The 17,957-nt window shown below is 37.9% G+C and overlaps 1 protein-coding gene and 1 long non-coding RNA gene across 2 annotated transcripts; one reads left to right on the forward strand and one right to left on the reverse strand.

Moving 5' to 3' along the window:
- Positions 1-4,547: 4,547 nt before the first annotated feature.
- On the forward strand, positions 4,548-6,236 carry LOC117278313 (uncharacterized). The gene is made up of 2 exons (XR_004508688.2): positions 4,548-5,051; positions 5,512-6,236. It is a non-coding gene; the product is annotated as an uncharacterized lncRNA (long non-coding RNA).
- A 492-nt stretch (positions 6,237-6,728) lies between these two features.
- Positions 6,729-12,809, reverse strand: LOC104102496 (65-kDa microtubule-associated protein 6-like). Its single transcript, XM_009610211.4, has 12 exons — positions 12,059-12,809; positions 10,713-10,916; positions 9,828-10,091; positions 9,431-9,646; positions 9,209-9,364; positions 8,715-8,874; positions 8,479-8,630; positions 8,236-8,323; positions 8,079-8,152; positions 7,923-7,997; positions 7,450-7,802; positions 6,729-7,041 (listed from the first exon to the last, which is right to left on the reverse strand). Exons 1-11 carry the CDS (start codon positions 12,137-12,139, stop codon positions 7,467-7,469), a joined length of 1,806 nt encoding a protein of 601 aa, XP_009608506.1. The 5' UTR covers positions 12,140-12,809; the 3' UTR covers positions 6,729-7,041; positions 7,450-7,466.
- Between the last annotated feature and the right edge of the window lie 5,148 nt (positions 12,810-17,957).

A 17,957-nucleotide genomic window follows, 5' to 3' on the forward strand; every position in this document is an offset into this window, starting at 1 on the left:
TCCTTATCCTTATCATGGTCTTAGTTCCTCCAACAATGAAATAGGTCATATTGAGAACATGTTCAAGCAAATGATGGAGAAGAATGTTGATTCCGATGCCCAACTTGCTTCACGCAACACATCAATCCGAAACTTAGAAGTGTAAATGAGTCAAATCTCTCAAGCTTTAAATTCTCGTCCTAAGGGGGCACTACCAAGTGATACGGTGGTGAACCCGGAGGGTGGGAACAATACGGGTCATGCCATGGCCGTTACTACAAGAAGTGGAAGAGGTGGGAATACACCTACCTCAAGTCAAAGGCAACTTGTGGATGATGAGCAACTGGTAGAGGAAGAGTAGATCCCAAACAATGTTGTGGACGCAAATGATAAAGTGCAGATTGATATTGATGACACGGTGGAAGAGACTCAAGAGGATGTGAACCCGTCTAGGGATCATGTGATTGACATACCGGAACCGGTAGTGCAAAAAGCTAAGGCACCATTGCCTAAGCCACCTCCTCCCTATCCTCAAAGACTTTCCAAGAAAAATGGTGAGAATCAATTCAAAAAGTTCATTGATATGATGAAGAGTTTCTTTATAAATGTGCCATTAGTTGAAGCCTTGGAGCAAATGCCCGGATATGCAAAGTTTATGAAGGACTTGGTGACAAAGAAGAGATCGATGAATTTTGAAACTATTAAAGTCACTCACCAAGTGAGTGCAATTGTGCATTTTATGGCTCCTAAGTTGGAAGATCCCGGTGCTTTTACAATTCCTTGTACCCTTGGAAGTATCGAGTTTGCAAAAACTCTTTGTGATCTTGGGGCGAGTATCAATTTGATGCCCTATTTAGTTTTTAAGACATTGGGAATTGGTCAACTAAGACCCACATCTATGAGATTACAAATGGTCGATCGTACAATGAAGAGACCATTGGGGTGATTGAGGATGTATTGGTTCGAGTTGACAAGTTCATTCTCCAGGCGGATTTTGTTATTATTGATTGTGAAGTGGACTATGAGGTCCCTATTATTCTTGATAGACCATTCCTTTCTATGGGGAAGGCTCTTGTTGATGTGGAAGCTAGTGAACTCACTTTCCGAGTGGGTGATGAAAAGGTAGTGTTCCACGTGTGCAAATCTATGAGGCAACCGAATAGCAATGAAGTGTGTTCGTTCGTGGACTTGGTGACCGGTGTGATAATTGATGATACAAGTACCACGATTAATGTGGGTGACATGTTAAGGGGCGTCTTGCTAAATTTTGATGATGACAAGATGGATGGATTCATGAAATGTGTTAATTCGTTGCAAGGAATGGGGTCGTACAACTATGCACCCCGAAAACGTTCCTTGGATCTTGAGAATAGGAAAACTCCTCCTACAAAGCCTTCAATTGAAGAGCCTCATATCTTGAAGTTGAATCCATTGCCTCCATATCTTAGGTATGAATTCCTTGGCTCTTGTTCTACTTTATCGGTTATTCTTTCCTCTTGTTTGACTAACGTGCAGGTTGATTCTACATTGGCGGTGCTCCACAAGAGGAAGAAAGCTATTGGGTGGAATTTGGCGGATATTCTGGGAATAAGCCTCGCGATTTTCATGCACAAGATTAACTTGGAGTAAGATGCCAAACCCTCCATTGAACATCAAATGAGACTCAATGAATCCATACAAGACGTGGTCAAAAAGGAGATCATAAAGTGGTTAGATGTCAGGGTTGTCTACCCCATTTCTGACAGTCCGTGGACTTCTCCAGTGCAATGTGTCCCGAAGAAGGGGCATAACTGTGGTCACCAATGATAAGAACGAGTTGATTCCTACAAGAACGGTGACCGGGTGGAGAGTGTGTATGGACTATCGGAAGCTAAACAAAATCACAAGGAAAGACCATTTTCCGCTCCCCTTTCTTGACCAAATACTTGATAGGTTAGCCGGCCGTGCTTACTATTGATTTCTAGATGGATATTTGGGCTACAACCAAATCCTTATTGCCCCGGAAGATCAAGAGAAAACAACTTTCACTTGTCCCTATGGCACTTTCTCTTTCAAGCGGATGCCATTTGGCTTATGCAATGCACCGACCACTTTTCAACGGTGTATGATGGCAATCTTTACGGATATGGTAGATGACTACCTTGAAGTTTTCATGGATGACTTTTCAGTAGTCGGGGATTCCTTTATTGATTGCTTGGCAAATTTGGATAAAGTATTGGCAAGGTATGAAGAAACGAACTTGGTGTTGAAATGGGAGAAATGCCATTTTATGGTCGAGGAGGGCATTTTCCTTGGCCACAAAATTTCAAGGAAGGGCATTGAGGTCGACAAGGCGAAAATAGAGGTGATTTCTAAACTTTCACCTCCAACATCCGTGAAAGGCGTGAGAAGTTTGTTGGGTCATGCGGGGTTCTACCGGCGCTTCATAAAAGATTTTTCCAAAGTGGTGAACCCTTGTGCAAGCCTTTGGAGAAAGATGCTAAATTTCACTTCAATAATGATTGAATGAGAGCCTTTGAATTGCTCAAGTTCAAGTTGACAACAACACCCATCATCACCGCTCCTAATTGGAGTACTCCTTTTGAGCTCATGTGCGATGCTAGTGATGTAGCGGTTGGAGCAATTTTGGGATAATGTATCAATAAGATTTTTCGTCCGGTTTACTATGCTAGTAAGACCATGAATGATGCTCAAGTCAATTACACCATTACCAAAAAAGAGCTCATTGCCATTGTGTTTGCTATTGAGAAGTTCTGCCCATACTTGATGGGTTCAAAGGTTATGGTTCATACGGATCATGCGACACTTCACTATCTTATGAGCAAGAAAGATTAAAAAGCTCGATTGATGAGATGGGTGCTATTGTTGTAAGAGTTTGATATTGACACCCAAGATCGAAAAGGGAGTGAAAATCAAGTGGCGGACCACTTGTCTCATTTGGAGGAGGAGGGGACGCCGCATGATGGCCTTGAAATCAATGACTCGTTCCGCGATGAGCAACTTTTGGCCATTTCAATGAAGTAGGTGCCATGGTTCGCCGATCTAGCAAACTTCCTTGTATGTGGAATCATCCCGGATGAGTTCTCTTCAAATCAAAGGAAGAAGCTCAAACAGGATTATCAAGACTATTATTAGGATGAGCCCTACCTCTTCTAGATTTGTACGGATGGGGTAATTAGAAGATGTGTATCGGATAAAGAGCAAAATTTTAGTCTTGAGGCTTTCCATTCTTCGCCTTATGGTGGTCACCATGGCAGAGCAAGAACGGCTGCTAAAGTGCTAAGTTGTGGCTTCTATTGTCCCACTCTCTACAAAGATGCAAGTGATATGGTGAAAAGATGTGATGAATGCCAACGGGCCGGTGGAATCTCGAAGGAGAATGAAATGCCTCTCGCTACCATTTTGGAGATCGATATCTTTGATGTGTGGGGTATTGACTTCATGTGTCCTTTTGTAAGTTCTTGTGGAAACACCTACATCTTAGTCGTGGTTGATTATGTGTCTAAATGGGTTAAGGCCGTTGCTCTACCCAACAATGAAGAGAGAAGTGTGGTGGCGTTCTTGAAGAAGAATATTTTCACAAGATTTGGTACTCCGCGGGATATCATAAGTGATGGGGGGTCGTATTTTTGCAACAAGGCTTTTGACACTTTGCTTAGCAAGTATGGTGTCACTCATAAAGTTATGACTCCCTATCATATTTAATCTAGCGGTCAAGTGGAAGTCTCCAACCAGGAGATAAAGAGTATCTTGTCCAAAACAGTAAATGCTAACCGGACAGATTGGTCAAAGAAGCTTGATGATGCACTATGGGCCTATCAGACTGCTTTCAAAACTCCTATTGGGATATCTCCATACAGGTTGGTGTTTAGAAAAGCTTGTCATCTTCCGGTGCAACTTGAGCACAAAGCCATGTGGGCTTTAAAGAAGTTGAATCTTGATTGGGATGCAGCTGCTAACTTGCGGGTTGCACATTTGAATGAATTTGATGGATTTCGGTACCATGCATATGCAAGTTCGTCCTTGTACAAAGAGAGAATGAATTACATTCATGACAAATACATCCGAAACAAGGAATTCAAGGTGGGCTATCTTGTTTTGTTGTTCAACTCACGATTGAAGATGTTTTCTGGAAAGCTGAAATCCAAATGGAGTGGTCCCTTTGAAATTATGGGTGTGACACCTTTTGGTGCATTGGACTTGAAGAACAAAAATGATGAGGTATTCCGAGTCAATGGTCACCGGGTGAAGCATTGTTTGGGACAAGCTGATGATGACAACGTGGTGGCAGTTATTCATTTGAAGTGATGGTAATCTGCGTCGTGCCGCAACATTAAATTAGGCGTTTCTTGGGAAGCAACCCATGTTTTCTTTTTTCTTTTTCTTTTATTCTTTTGTAGATAGGTGTTATTTTGTACTAACTGGATTTGAAGTGTGTTGCAGGAATGAGTGTGCTTTACAAGAACTGTGCTCAGAAAAATTGGCTAAGTGTGGAGAAAGTGCGGACCGCACATGAAATGTGTGGACTGCACAATTTTAAATGCTATAGCAGAAGGCAATTGCGGCCGCACAATTCTTGTGCGGACCGCACAAATTGAGATGGGAAATTGCAAACTCTCTGAAGTTTGGTCTGTCAGAGAATTGGCCATTTTGCTGTCGCACATCGAATTATGCGGTCGGCAGCCAAAATCTGCGGTCGCACCACAAATTGTGTGGACCGCAGTTCAACAAGGCTATTGAGCCTTCAGGTAACAAAGTGCGGCCGCATTTCAGGCCTTTTCCTTGCCTGTTTTATCTTTAGATATTTTTGAAATTTGAAACAGCCCCTTGAATTCTCGAACAGTACCGCATTTCCTTCATGGTAGTGTATTGCCCATCAATCCGTAGCCCTTGTTCCCCAGTTCTTAATTTTGAAGCCTGCATGTGCCCATTACATGCTTCTTAATACCCACAGGTCCTTGTAAATCTCCAAAGGTCCCAAACTCAGATTTGTGAACCTATTTTCTGACTTTGTTGCTTGTTGGAATCTCATTCTGGTTTTCTTCAAAACTGCCTACCGGATAATTTTGTAGGTAATCCATTTTCCAATTTGTAGTATCAGGAACCGCCCATAGTTTGTTGGTAGTGACTTTTGGTTCCAAACGGTGTCTTCCTCCGACATTTTAAATATTAAACTTAGATGCGATTCTTTTAGTACTATTTACTAAAAAAAATAAGGTCCTCTTGATAAACTTAGTGTTTGAAATGGCTTGTCTACTATTTTTTCCTACATCCACATAAATTAATGAAGAGAGATATTATGATTAGTATATCATCGTTTCACTCTCATCAAGTCATATTTACACCAATACACAAGTATTAACCAATGGTAAACTAGGAATAATGTACTCTGAGTATATTCCTTACAGTCCATGTTTTTGCTTTAGAAATTACTCTTAGTTCAGTTAAATGCTTGTATTGCAGCTTGCTAAACTACGCAAGTCATCTTGATCATTTAGCAATATGTTGGTCTCATTCTCATTGTGACCTCAGGTAAAAAAAACAAGGACAAAGAGGAATGGAGAAGGAAGTAGAGGGCCTGCTTTATCTCGTACATGTCACACTGAACTAAAAGAAGTGATATTTTGTGGATTTGATGGAACAGGATCAGAGATTGAATTTGTTTTTTATATTCTGAGAAGTGCAATAACTCTTGAGCAAATGTTTCTCGCCCGAGGTTACAGCTGTTATTTGGGTTGTAGTAAGTGGGAGAACAATTTGGACGTTCCATTCAGTGGAAGACAACGTAACTCAATCCAAAAGAAACTAAATGGACAAGCTATCTCTAGTAAAGCAGAAGTGATCATTCAATAGGTTCTTGTACAAATACTATATTAGATCTTTATAGTCATCAATGATAGGTAAATTTGAGATAATATAGTTTCTCTTTTGGTGTTTTAGCATATAGTACTGGTCAATTACTTTCTCTCCAGTTTGGTGCATTGTTTCCTTAGTCGTTTGGCATGTGAAGCGCCCGTTACAGTGTCTTGAAAGTTATCTCTTTTTTTTTAATCCTGACATAGAAGATGATGTTTCCATCCGAGTTGTTTTTCGTCAGCATTAACTGGGAGTTGGAAGAATTGCTATCTTGGTTGCAATCCACTAGTTTACTGAGTGACATTAACACTTGACACTATGTCATTATTGTCCCTTTTAGGGATAGAGAATGTTAATTACTACTGCTACTTTCAGTGTCAAGCCCAGCTTCATTGTGTTCATATCTGGAGTTAATTTCTCAATTATCATCCAACTTACAATTTTTATTTACCAAGTCATTGAATTATTTTGTCACTTTAAGATCATTGACGTGTTGTATTGGCTATTTGTATGTTTCTAGTTTCTTGCAGAAATGCAGGGTAAGGTTGCGTACAATAAATCTTTGTGGTCCGACCCTTCCCCCAACCCTGCACATAGCGGAAGCTTAGTGCATTGGGCTACCCTTTTTTTAGTATTTAGTCTACCTCCCTCCTCTCCCCCTTTTCAATGAATGATATTATTTCATGTATTTTAAACTATTACAAGCTAAGCAATTTCAATTTTCATTAAAAGGTCCAAGGTTAAAACGTCCAAACACCAACTGATTGTCAGTAATTCATTAAGAGAATTCAATTTCACCCAAACAAAGATCAGTGAACATTTGAATGGTACAAGCTTTATTGGGAGCTAGAAATTTAAGAGGTCCTAAATTACACAATCCAAATAAAGAAGAGTTCCTAATCAAATCATAGCAATCACATTCCACTATATGTACATGCAAATGACTAACAAAAAGAAAATATTCAAGGTACATATTGGTCAGTGAACTTCTATTTAAGCAGACAACTTCATTATCACTAATATATCCACAACAATCTCTATAGTAACCAGCAAAGTCACTAGCAAAAAAAGTCACTAAGTGCTAGAACTGCCTAACACTTTACAGCATTACAGTAGTGTACACTCCCTTCAGTATTCACATGTTCTGAGGTATATCCTTCTTCTGTTATGTTGCCTTGGAATTAGGAAGATTACGAGATCATCTCCCTGCAAAGACATTTATATACATTATGAGGAGCAAGTGACATGAGCCTGAAATACTTAACAAGTATTAAAATTTCAATACAGTTTGTAACCACTTTAAACTAATAAGGACATTACAGCATAATAACAGGAACGGAAAAACGGTGACAGGATTGCTAACTAATTGTTTGCTCAAGTTATCAAAAAGTTGCGTATAAACATTTAAATACTGATTTGTGAATCAATAGTGCTGTCTGATGGTAGCTGTGGGGAGATTACCGAGAAAAAGCGAAAGAGGCTTTTCAAGGAGATGATTCTTATCCTCAAACATCTCAAAAGAAAATCTTGAAGTACCAAAGTTTCATAGCAAATTTTGACATGTTAAAATTTCCAAAGTTCACTAAAGTACAGCAAACAAAGGGAAAAACTTACCTACTCAAGTTGTGAATTCAGCCTTGAGGTGGGGATTCTGGCTCAGAACCTCCAATAGAAGAAAATGACATTGTATCTTCCTTTGCTATAGCCACAAAGTTGAGAGGGGCAGTAGATAGTCTTCTCATTTCCTTGAAATAGGTATTCTGCCGCCCAGAGTAGGAACGGGGTGTTGAAAGCTCTGGAGTTGCACAACCAACTGAGTTCCGGCGTGGCGAGGGGGTGACTGACCCATTTCCATTTGCATGGTATCCATTCGTTTTCCTAAAGCTGCTGCTTCTTCTCGGACTAGGTCTAGAACCATATATAGATTCCTTCTCTGCTAGCAGCATATCTTGGAGTTTCTTCTGATCCTGTGTAAAAGAAAAGATAATAGCATTTCAGTGAGTTTTTGATATTGTGCATTCCCTTACATACATACGCTTCATCTACCAAATCAGCATTTATTAGTATATGGGGGTATTTGAAAATACCCGAGCCCGTTTCTTCTCCTCTTCTTTCTGATGTCGACTAACTTTGTAATCCTCCAATATTGACACCAATCTCACCTACAAGTAAACCAGGTTCAGTTGACTAACAGTAGCAACAATAGAAACAATCTAGCAACATGTAGCTGCAAAGGAACTCACCCCATCGTACAGAAACAACTTCTGTTTCTCATCTTCCCAAGCTAGTGTCTTGTTAATCAAACTGTCAACCATACCTGAGTATAAAAAGACATTGAGTTCCATTTATGCTAATGAGCCAGGATTATATGACACCAATGAAAGAGCTAGAGTAGAATACCTGGAATCTTAGTCACTGTAATTCTTGCTCGTTCTGCCCGCTTTAGATTTATGTGAGCACCTCTTCCACCACTGTAACGTGTATGATCCTGATAATCAAAAACTAATCAAACTTTTGCCGATGAAAATTTTTTGTCAACAATAAAAATAAAACGTACTAGAAGAGTCGATCAGTAGGGAATGGAGATTTTAGATCAGCTAATATCATTGGCTACAAGAAATCAATTACTTAGCTTTTACGTACCCGGTTATAATCTTCAAGCCAGTTTTCCTCATCACATGCTGAAAGCCACCGCTCTATCCTATCCATAATTTCTTTTCGGCTTAAAGCTTCATCCTTCACGTTGTTTATTTGTGCTTCAATATTTGCTAGGAGTTCACAAGGGTCCACAAGACCTTCAAATGGAGATTGGATTCATTTCTGTGCATTGAAGTTCCGATGAACAGAGCCTTTAATGAATCCAAGATTAGACGACTTACCAGAGTCGATCATTGCACTGGATTTATCAGCAGCAGTACTTTGATCAGGTTGAATATGGGTTTTGTAGCACAAGTCCTCCAATTCTGCCCTCCTTTTCATGACCAACTCCTTCATCCTGCTTGCTTTCAATTTGTTCAGCCTCTCAACTTCTGCTGATACCTATCAATGTCAAACCAATGTAATAGACAAAATCAAATTTCTACCGTCAGCCTGAGAATTCATCAACCTCAAATGATCACTACTTGAGCATATTTGCCATTTAGTACATATGTATATATGCACATATTAGTGGTTGCATTACTACAAAATCAGCCCAGTAAACTAGTATATGCACTCTCTTCCTCAATAATCGCTCACATTGGAATCATTCTCTGTGCCAAATCACTTGAGGAGAAGAGCAATGAGGGTGGAAATGAAACTTAACCCAAAAAAAAAAAAAGCAACAGCGCAAGAGTTAGGGAAAAATTAAAAGAGGTAGGAAGTGCTTGCTGACCTGTTGAATAACCTCTAATGAAAGCACACCAGGCTCCACGACCTCTGATTCAGAAATATCAAGAACAGAAATGATCCTTGATAACTTACTCCTTTCTTCTCTCATTGTATCCATCAAGTTCCAAAGCTCAAACAGCGATCCCACCACATCCTTTAGCTGCATTATTGATGTGATTAGATAGGGAGGACATAAAAGACAGTACAGTACCTAGGAACATAATACCTTCTGATATCGAACTTTTCGTTCTGTTTTCAATCCAAGGATGGCCTGGTCTAGACCTTCCGATGTGCTGTCACTGATGTTTGTGTATTGTCCAGGGTTTGTCTCATGCAAGCTTGGATGCACATTACTTACAGTTTTGCTAAAATCCAGCCCAAGTACACCGCACAAAGTGTGAACCTCATTCACACTGTACAGAACTCTTTGGATCCGCACAGACTGCATGCAGAAAAATCATCTATTATTTAATTAGCTAAAAGAAAGACAACCGCCAAAAAATGCACCATTCATGATGGTTAAGTCAGTGGCCTTCGAAAAATTGTAATCGGATTCTTAAAAAATATTAAAAAATAACCATGCAAACAAGATATGAACGAAACACATTATAGGCCATGCATACCTTCTCCTTTTGGAGAGCAAGTAGATGGGATTGGCATTCCGAGAGCTTTCTCATTGACAAGTCATGTTCTTCCAAGTTTAAGCTACTCAGAGAATTGACAATATTACAACACCCTGAAATCTCACCAGTTATTTTCTCAATTTGCGCCTTTATATCTCCGAACTGCTTAACTCTTTCATCTTTCTTAGCTTTTAAATCATCTACAAGAGGCATGATTAACCCAAGCTGCTCCTTCAGTGGAGCTGATTTTTTCTCTGACTGTATCTGTTATGACCAGAAAAGCAGAATTAACAAGCAAAAAATAGGATCAGTTGTTCAAAAGGATTCCAGAAAGTTTTTCAAAAATCAAAACTGAAGTTGTTTGGTTCCAAAACAATATTTTCATTTTGGAAAATAAGAAATCATGAGATGGATCATCCTATACATTTTCACACCAACAAAACTTCTGCAGTTCCCATTTACGAGATCCACTGATATTCAGAAGATTCTTTATTAATAAGGTAATATCATCTCAATTTGAGATCCCTGTTATTGGGAAGATCTGCCCTTGATTTAGAAACCATAGGCTGTTCAATCACGCTAACTGCTTAAGAAAAGATACAACATAACAGCCCAGAAGAACTTCTGAGCCATACGGCAAAAGTAACAATAGCATCTACTATATCCATTTTGCACGAGCTGGGGTATCGCCAAAAATAAGGCTACAAGCAAGAAATCAGTTTATAGATATTTGGGGGATTTGATGAAAGTAAGTACCCTACCAAGAAGAAGAAGCAGTACTAGTACCATATGAAAGGAAAAATATACACAAGGGGGAGAAGAGGGGTTTGGAAGATAAATCATTTATGATAAAAGCTTCCGCACTTAGAGAGAAGTGTTCAATACCGGTGAATTAATGTTGAGTTCGCCAAGAGCAGCCATTAAGGTAGCGAGCTCAGCTTCTTTAGCTGCAACAGATTGATGAAGACGTGCTTTTGCATTGGCCGCTTCTTCAACTTTTCTTCGGTAGACTTCCATACACTCTCTTTCCAGCTCCAACAGCATACGGTCTTTATCAGATTCACTCTCTCCAATATCGGTCCATATTTGCTGGACATCACAGCAATACCGAGTCAATACAGATTACACAGCTCAAGGACCAATGTTATGCATTCTCTCACATACATGGAAAACAGGAAACACTACTTGCTTCTTTTCCCTCCCAGAAGCCAGAAATCCCTTTAAAAATTGTTAGGTGGGCTATGTCCCCTACTTAAGATTGAATTCATAAGGCTAATTTTATGTTGTGGGCTATATCCGTACTGAATGAACATATCAATTAAAGGCGAGCAGTACAAGCCCTTCTCCGCATCTTATTCAACCAGAATCCTATGCAGGAACTACATGAAATCTTGGACTCAAAATGTTATCTTCTCTACTAAAGGGTCTACTAAAAGGGCAGCACAGTGCACGAAGCACCATGCGTTCACACAGGGTCCAGGGAAGTGCCCCAACCCACACGGGTGTGTTGTAGGCAGCTTACATGACGCAAGTATCAGTGGCTAATTCCACGGCTCGAACCCGTAACCTATAGGTCAATACGGAAGACAACTTTACCGTTATCTTTTCTACTATTGTAAAATTCCAGTTGAAAAATCAAACTTGAACGAAGCATTTATGGACTACTGTGAGATAAAAAAAAAAAACAAAGACATCCCAGAATAAGTCAATATAAGCAAACCTGGATTTCATGATCCATACACCATCATATCACATAAAAGCCATTAGACTTTAACTTACTTAAAACTCAAAAACAAAACCAACTACTTCAATTTACTTGACAAGCCATGATTACTACCAAATCATTAAACAAACACAAAGTAAATAGTTTTCTTAAAGCATAGACTACCCAATATAGAGTTAACTCCAGATTATTCACCACTGAGCATAACCCCACCTCAAAATCAGGTAAAAGGTCCAATCTTTTTCCAAAATCAAAGAAAACTGAAGAGAAAAAAACCAAGAAAAGTAAATTAGTTTTCTATAAGGACCATGAAAAACAAAATTCAAGAACTATAAACAAACTTCCCCTATACAGAACATTCAGTCCCAAGGATTTTCAGGCTTCAGACCAAGATACAAGAAAGACAAAAAAACAAAACTTGAACAGTAAATTAGTAAAGTGAAGAAAAACAGAGAGAGAGAGAGAGAGAGAGAGAGAGAGAGAGAGAGAGAGAGAGAGAGAAAGAGACCTGCAGTTCTCTACGTAAAGTGTGGCAACTAGAGCTTGTAAAACCAATATTGTTACAATTAGGACTTCCAAAAGCCAGCATTTTTACTATTAACCAATGATTATATCAATACCCCTCTTATCTTTCTCTAGCAAAAGCCACACAACAGCCTAAAAAAAGCTGATTCTTGAAAAATTTGTCCCTCAAGAAAGCTTCTCAAAAAACTCCAAAAATAGCTGACTAGTTTCTACTTTCAGTCCTTCAAGTCAACGACCAAAAAAGAAAGGACCAAGAAAGCAGTAGCAGCAACAACACTTGTTCTTGTCCATCTTCAGATCTGAAGCTTCCTTACACTCACAGCCTCAAATTTGCTACAAAACTACAACTTTAGACTTGGTTTTTTTTTTAAATGTTCTTGTTTCTTGGCTCCTTTATGCTTTTACTTCACAAAAATAGACTTTAAAAGAGGGGTGTGAAGTGGGTACAAAGAAAGGTACTAAAAGGACAATAACAAGAACAGCAACAATAAAGGACACAAATGGATTTTACTTTTTATTAACTAAAGAGAGAGAGGATAGAGAGTATAGTGAGGAAGAAAAGAGTGAATGAAATCCTTTAGGGTAAGTGGGTGGGGCTAAAATGCTCCAATGCCGACGGATCTACGGGCATTAAGCTCGGACTTCAATGGTGGTTGGTTCAATGGTTCTCTCTTTCTTTCTCTTTCTCTTTCTCTATCTCTGTGTGGAAGAAAAGGGAGGGAGTGAGCAGTGACGCTTCAACAGCAGGAAAAATACAGCTTCTTATGTACTGTAGTTTTTATTTTTCATTTGTTTTTGAAAATTTTCCAGGAATACTTTCAGCAGCTACCTTTGGATAATGCACACTTACATTTTTTAATTTTTCGATATTTTCATTGAGGTCCCGACTATAGATTAATTCGGAATTTTATTACATAGTGCTCATTAAAAGAAAAATGTTTTTTACTAAACGAATTCTCATTTCTAAAATTTGAACATGCGGTCTTGATTAAGTGTTAAGGATCTTATACATCATATTATAATTTATAAGTGGTAATAACAATAATAATATAGTCAGTATAATTTCATATAGTGATATCTTGGAAAGGTAGCGTGTAAACAAAACCTTACGTCTAGGTTATGGAGATAGAAATATGTTTCCAGTAGACCCTCGTTGTATTATACGTGATAGTATTGGAGTATATGTTATTATATGTGAATGTGAAGTACTTGCATTAACTATTCGTCTATTTTGTTTACTAGTAAAAGAATCAGTTTATCTTTTATGGTGTGCATGCAGTGGCGGAGGACATTGAATCAAGGGTATTAAGCGACGCCTCTTCGCTGAAAATTTATATTATATTGCTAGATAATTTTTTTTATTTTATTATATTATAATATATTGACTTCCCTTGACTTTTCGATATATCTAATTATTTATATTTTGATACCTTTTGATGAAAATTCTGGCTCCGTCATTATGTACATACAGTAAGGATTAGATATTAGTACGATATTTTTTATTCTATATTTGTTAGCCGTTACGATTCCTTTTTATATATTTGAGGTATTTTCTCTCACAAGTCTGACCAAGATTAGGAGTTACACAAAAAAAGAAGCGTGTAAGTAGCATACTAATAATAAAGAGTTTAAACTTTACATATTAATATTATAAAAAAATTATATATTATCGTGTCATATTTACTTGTTAAATCACGGACATATTTTATTTTAAAAATTATAAATTTTATTTTTTATGGAGTCATGTAGATATTTTTTATGTGACTCATAAAATTTTTACTCCATCCATGCATATGAGCTAAACTCAATAATAAATTAGATAAGGTCGCCAAGATTTGAAAAGAAACATATGAAAAATTCAATTATGAAGATTTAACAAAAGTTAAGAGATGAAAATTTTCCAGATGAATTGTCCATCAAAATCACTTTTATCAACATTGAAAATATGTGATATTAGTCACTTATTTTTAGTTGCTACATCCTCAACTTCTAAGTTATAATCAATGAAGAGGTTTTGAAGAGTAATTCGAATTACGAAATGACTTTTGAGGATCTATAAGGCTAATTACATACGATTGCATGTGAGATAGACCTTGTGCGTTGGATATTGGTCATATCTTAGCATACGTTCGGACGATTAAGCCGTAAGTCCTATGAGACACGAGTCTGACATGTCTATCTTAGGGGATTTTACGAGTGCATTATCTAAAAAAAAGTCTCAATTTTGCCTTTTAAAACATTGATACTACATAAATTGTTGTATAATGATAGTCTAAGAATTATTATGGGTGAATGATATTATATAAAATGTTATATGTTGACTAATGACACATGGATTGTCATGTAAAGAGTATGTACTTCAAAAAATATATTACCTCACATCTTGATGGTATACGCATTTATTCCATTATTTTATATCATATAAAATAATATATAAATTTCTGAATAAGCTATGCATTTATGCTAATTTTAGTAATATAAATTTTAGAAAAAATATAAGTTGCCCCTTAAACTTCTTCGAAAAAGTTATTTATATACTCTAACTTTATGGACGACCTCTTGCTCTTATTCTTGTTTATTTAAAGAGAGTAAAGATAGTGTCTCTTTCAAATTTTAAATATTTTTCTTTTCAAGCCAATGATGTAAAGTTGTAAAACCATGTGATTCATAAATGGATGAAATCCAATTCCAAACCTGAAATTCAGAAAAAGACACAATTTTTCAGTTTGCCCCTCCCCTTAAATTATGGTGCTGTGCAAATCCCAATTTACCCTTTATAAATAAACTGTGAGCTTCACGTACAATAAAGCGCGTGAGCAATAAAAATCTATCTGATAGAAATCCAGTAGTTACCCAGCTGTTAAGAAGTACACGTCAACGCCGAAACTTTCAATAAATTATACTGTAACCCCCAAAATAGCTTGATGTTTTTCCTCACAAAAAAATAATTATTCTACGTATTAAATATATGATATATATATATACACACAAATATATATATATATATATATATATATATATATATATATATATATATATATCAATGATTAGAGGAGAACCATGAGATCTCGGGTTGAGATCTCAGTTGACATAAAAATACTACTCTCTCCGTTCCAATTTATGTGAACTTGTTTGATTAGGCACGGAGTTTTAAAAAAAAATGAAGACTTTTAGAATTTGTGGCTCTAAACAATTTAAAAATGGGCTCAGAGTATCTGTGTGCTTATAAAAGCTTCTCATTAGGGGTAAAATTGTAAGTTTAAGCAAAATTATTTCCAAATTTAAAAATTGGCCATTTTTTTTAGAACGGACCAAAAAAGAAATAGGTTTACATAAACTGGAACGGGATAATTTATTCTCATATGGATCATCATAATTATAAGAAAATATTACGAGACACTAAAATAAATACATGCCTCAAGATTTTCTTGAATTGCTAAGAAAATTTACCTTTTGATCCCATCATTCGATACAGGGTAACAAAGAAGAGGAAAAAGCAGTTCCTTATGTATGGTAAATGCAATTATTTTCATACTTTCCAACCATAACCTTTTAGTATATGATTATTGCTAAAGTTATTCTTCTTTTTTACAAATCACTTTTTGGTTGTCCTCCTTTAGCTTTCTTTTAATTACTGAAGTTTCTGGTTTGCATACAGTAAATATTTGCTTGTGATTTTGGACTAATTGAGTAGTATATATCCTGCTTTTAGAGGTGCCGAAAATTTGAAATTTATATGTTCAAATGTCACTAATCCATGGATTATTTGAGTTATTGAGTTCGAAATTTATATTTGTACATATTTAGTAAATTTTTCAAACACATATTAAGGTTCGAACCAAAAGTTGCTGAGTTCGGTCCAACACATAACTTATATACTAACTCAGTCCCTGCTTGCTTTGGAATTTCTTTGAAGTGTATACTTTTTAGAAGTGCTTGAGTTAATTAATCATTATTAATAGCTCTAAAGTTAAAGTAGCGTTTTTAAAATGATAAGGCATATGATTCTCTACCAATCATGATCAATATGATATAATTTCAGGTGGTAAAGAATTTGCGAAAGTGAAGAGAATCCGAACTTAAGCAAAACTAAGAAGCCGACAATATTTATAAGATTAAAATAAAAGTTAATATTGTGTACGGTCAAAACCGATTCTCAGTCATAAAGACCGGTCGAGACAATGACGTTTCAATCGAAGGGTATCCACATGACAAGCTCAAACGAATTCCGAAGTAGGGGCGTCGAGCTTCGAGCTATAAGACCAATCAACGGCAAAACTCGATATCATTATCGAGCTCGTGTCCGAATAGGACTACGGGGCAACACCGATCGACACAGGCCCCGAATATCGATGCCCCAAGGCAGAACCGAGCTCGAACCAAGACTGGGGGTTCGATCTAACACCGAGCTCGAGCCAGTGCCAAGCTCGCAGACAAGAGCCATTACAATCGCACCGAGGGAGAGAATCTTGGCGAGAATCAAGGAAGAGACAAACCATCATGGGTCTTCCACTATATGTATTATTTTATTATGTTGTTATAGATAAAGCAGTGACCCTCTACTATAAAAAGGGGGATAGACTGCAATAGACGCAGGTCCTCCAAGATACATTAAGATTTCATTGTGCTTGTTTTTCTAACTCATTTCAGTCTTCTCGTCCATCACTCCCATTTTATAGCAAAAATACATGTATTGTCATTTTGTATCAAAGGAATTTGCATACCCTTAGAACCATATCTAAATTTAACGTTATCTGATTTTTCGGGTAAACGGTTTGGCGTCCACCGTGGGGCTAAGGGTAAGAGTGATTGTTTGATATAAATCTACAGTACACTACAGCTTACAACTTCAAATCAGCAATGGCTCTACCTATCGACCTCGAAACCGGCCTTCAAGATGAACCAACAACTTGGCGCCCGGGGCCGGAAGGCTACCTGACGACGGCAACGAGGCTCGAATCGAAGAACCCGAAATTCGAGCCGAAGTACCATTGGATATCAATTCACAAATAGCTCTAGAAGCGAATCAGCATTCTGAACCGGAAAGAAACGTTCAGGGCGGTGCTCGACCCATAGTCCGAGACACCTATAACACGGGAGAAATCGGGGTCAGCTTACGTATGATTTTCGAAATATTACAAGCCCAACAGGCAGCGATAGCTCAGTTGCAGAGCCGAACTCATATGCAAAGCGGGCCGAACTCCAATCCGCTTCTTCGAGAAGTCACCCCCAAAACGGAGCCCGCCGTAGTGAAATCGAACGAGCAGGAATCGGGGACCGCTCCTGAAATTGCTAAATTGCTCGAGGAACTCACAAAACGAGTCGAAGCCAATGACAAAAAAATGGAAACGTATAACGCTAGGGTCGATCAAATCCTGGGGGCTCCGCCAATGATAAAAGGGCTCGATTCGAAAAAAATTCATACAAAAGCCTTTTCCCTCGAGCGCGACCCCAAAACCAATCCCCAAAAAATTTCGTATGCCCCAAATTCCCAAATATAACGGCACGACCGATCCTAACGAACACGTCACCTCCTACACATGTGCCATCAAAGGCAACGATTTGGAGGATGATGAGATCGAATCCGTGTTATTGAAAAAGTTCAGAGAGACCCTCGCAAAGGGAGCGATGATCTGGTATCACAACTTACCACCAAATTCCATTGATTCTTTTGCCATGTTAGTAGATTCGTTCGTAAAAGCACATGCTGGTGCCATAAAGGTTGCAACAAGGAATTCAGACCTCTTCAAAGTAAAACAAAGGGGTAACGAAATGCTGAGGGAATTCGTATCCCGGTTTCAAATGGAACGTATGGACTTGCCACCGGTCACAGACGATTGGGCCGTACAAGCTTTCACCCAAGGACTCTACGGACTAAGTTC

The sequence above is a fragment of the Nicotiana tomentosiformis genome, chromosome 4 (assembly GCF_000390325.3).
Source record: "Nicotiana tomentosiformis chromosome 4, ASM39032v3, whole genome shotgun sequence".
In the NCBI taxonomy this organism is placed as follows: Eukaryota; Viridiplantae; Streptophyta; class Magnoliopsida; order Solanales; family Solanaceae; genus Nicotiana; species Nicotiana tomentosiformis.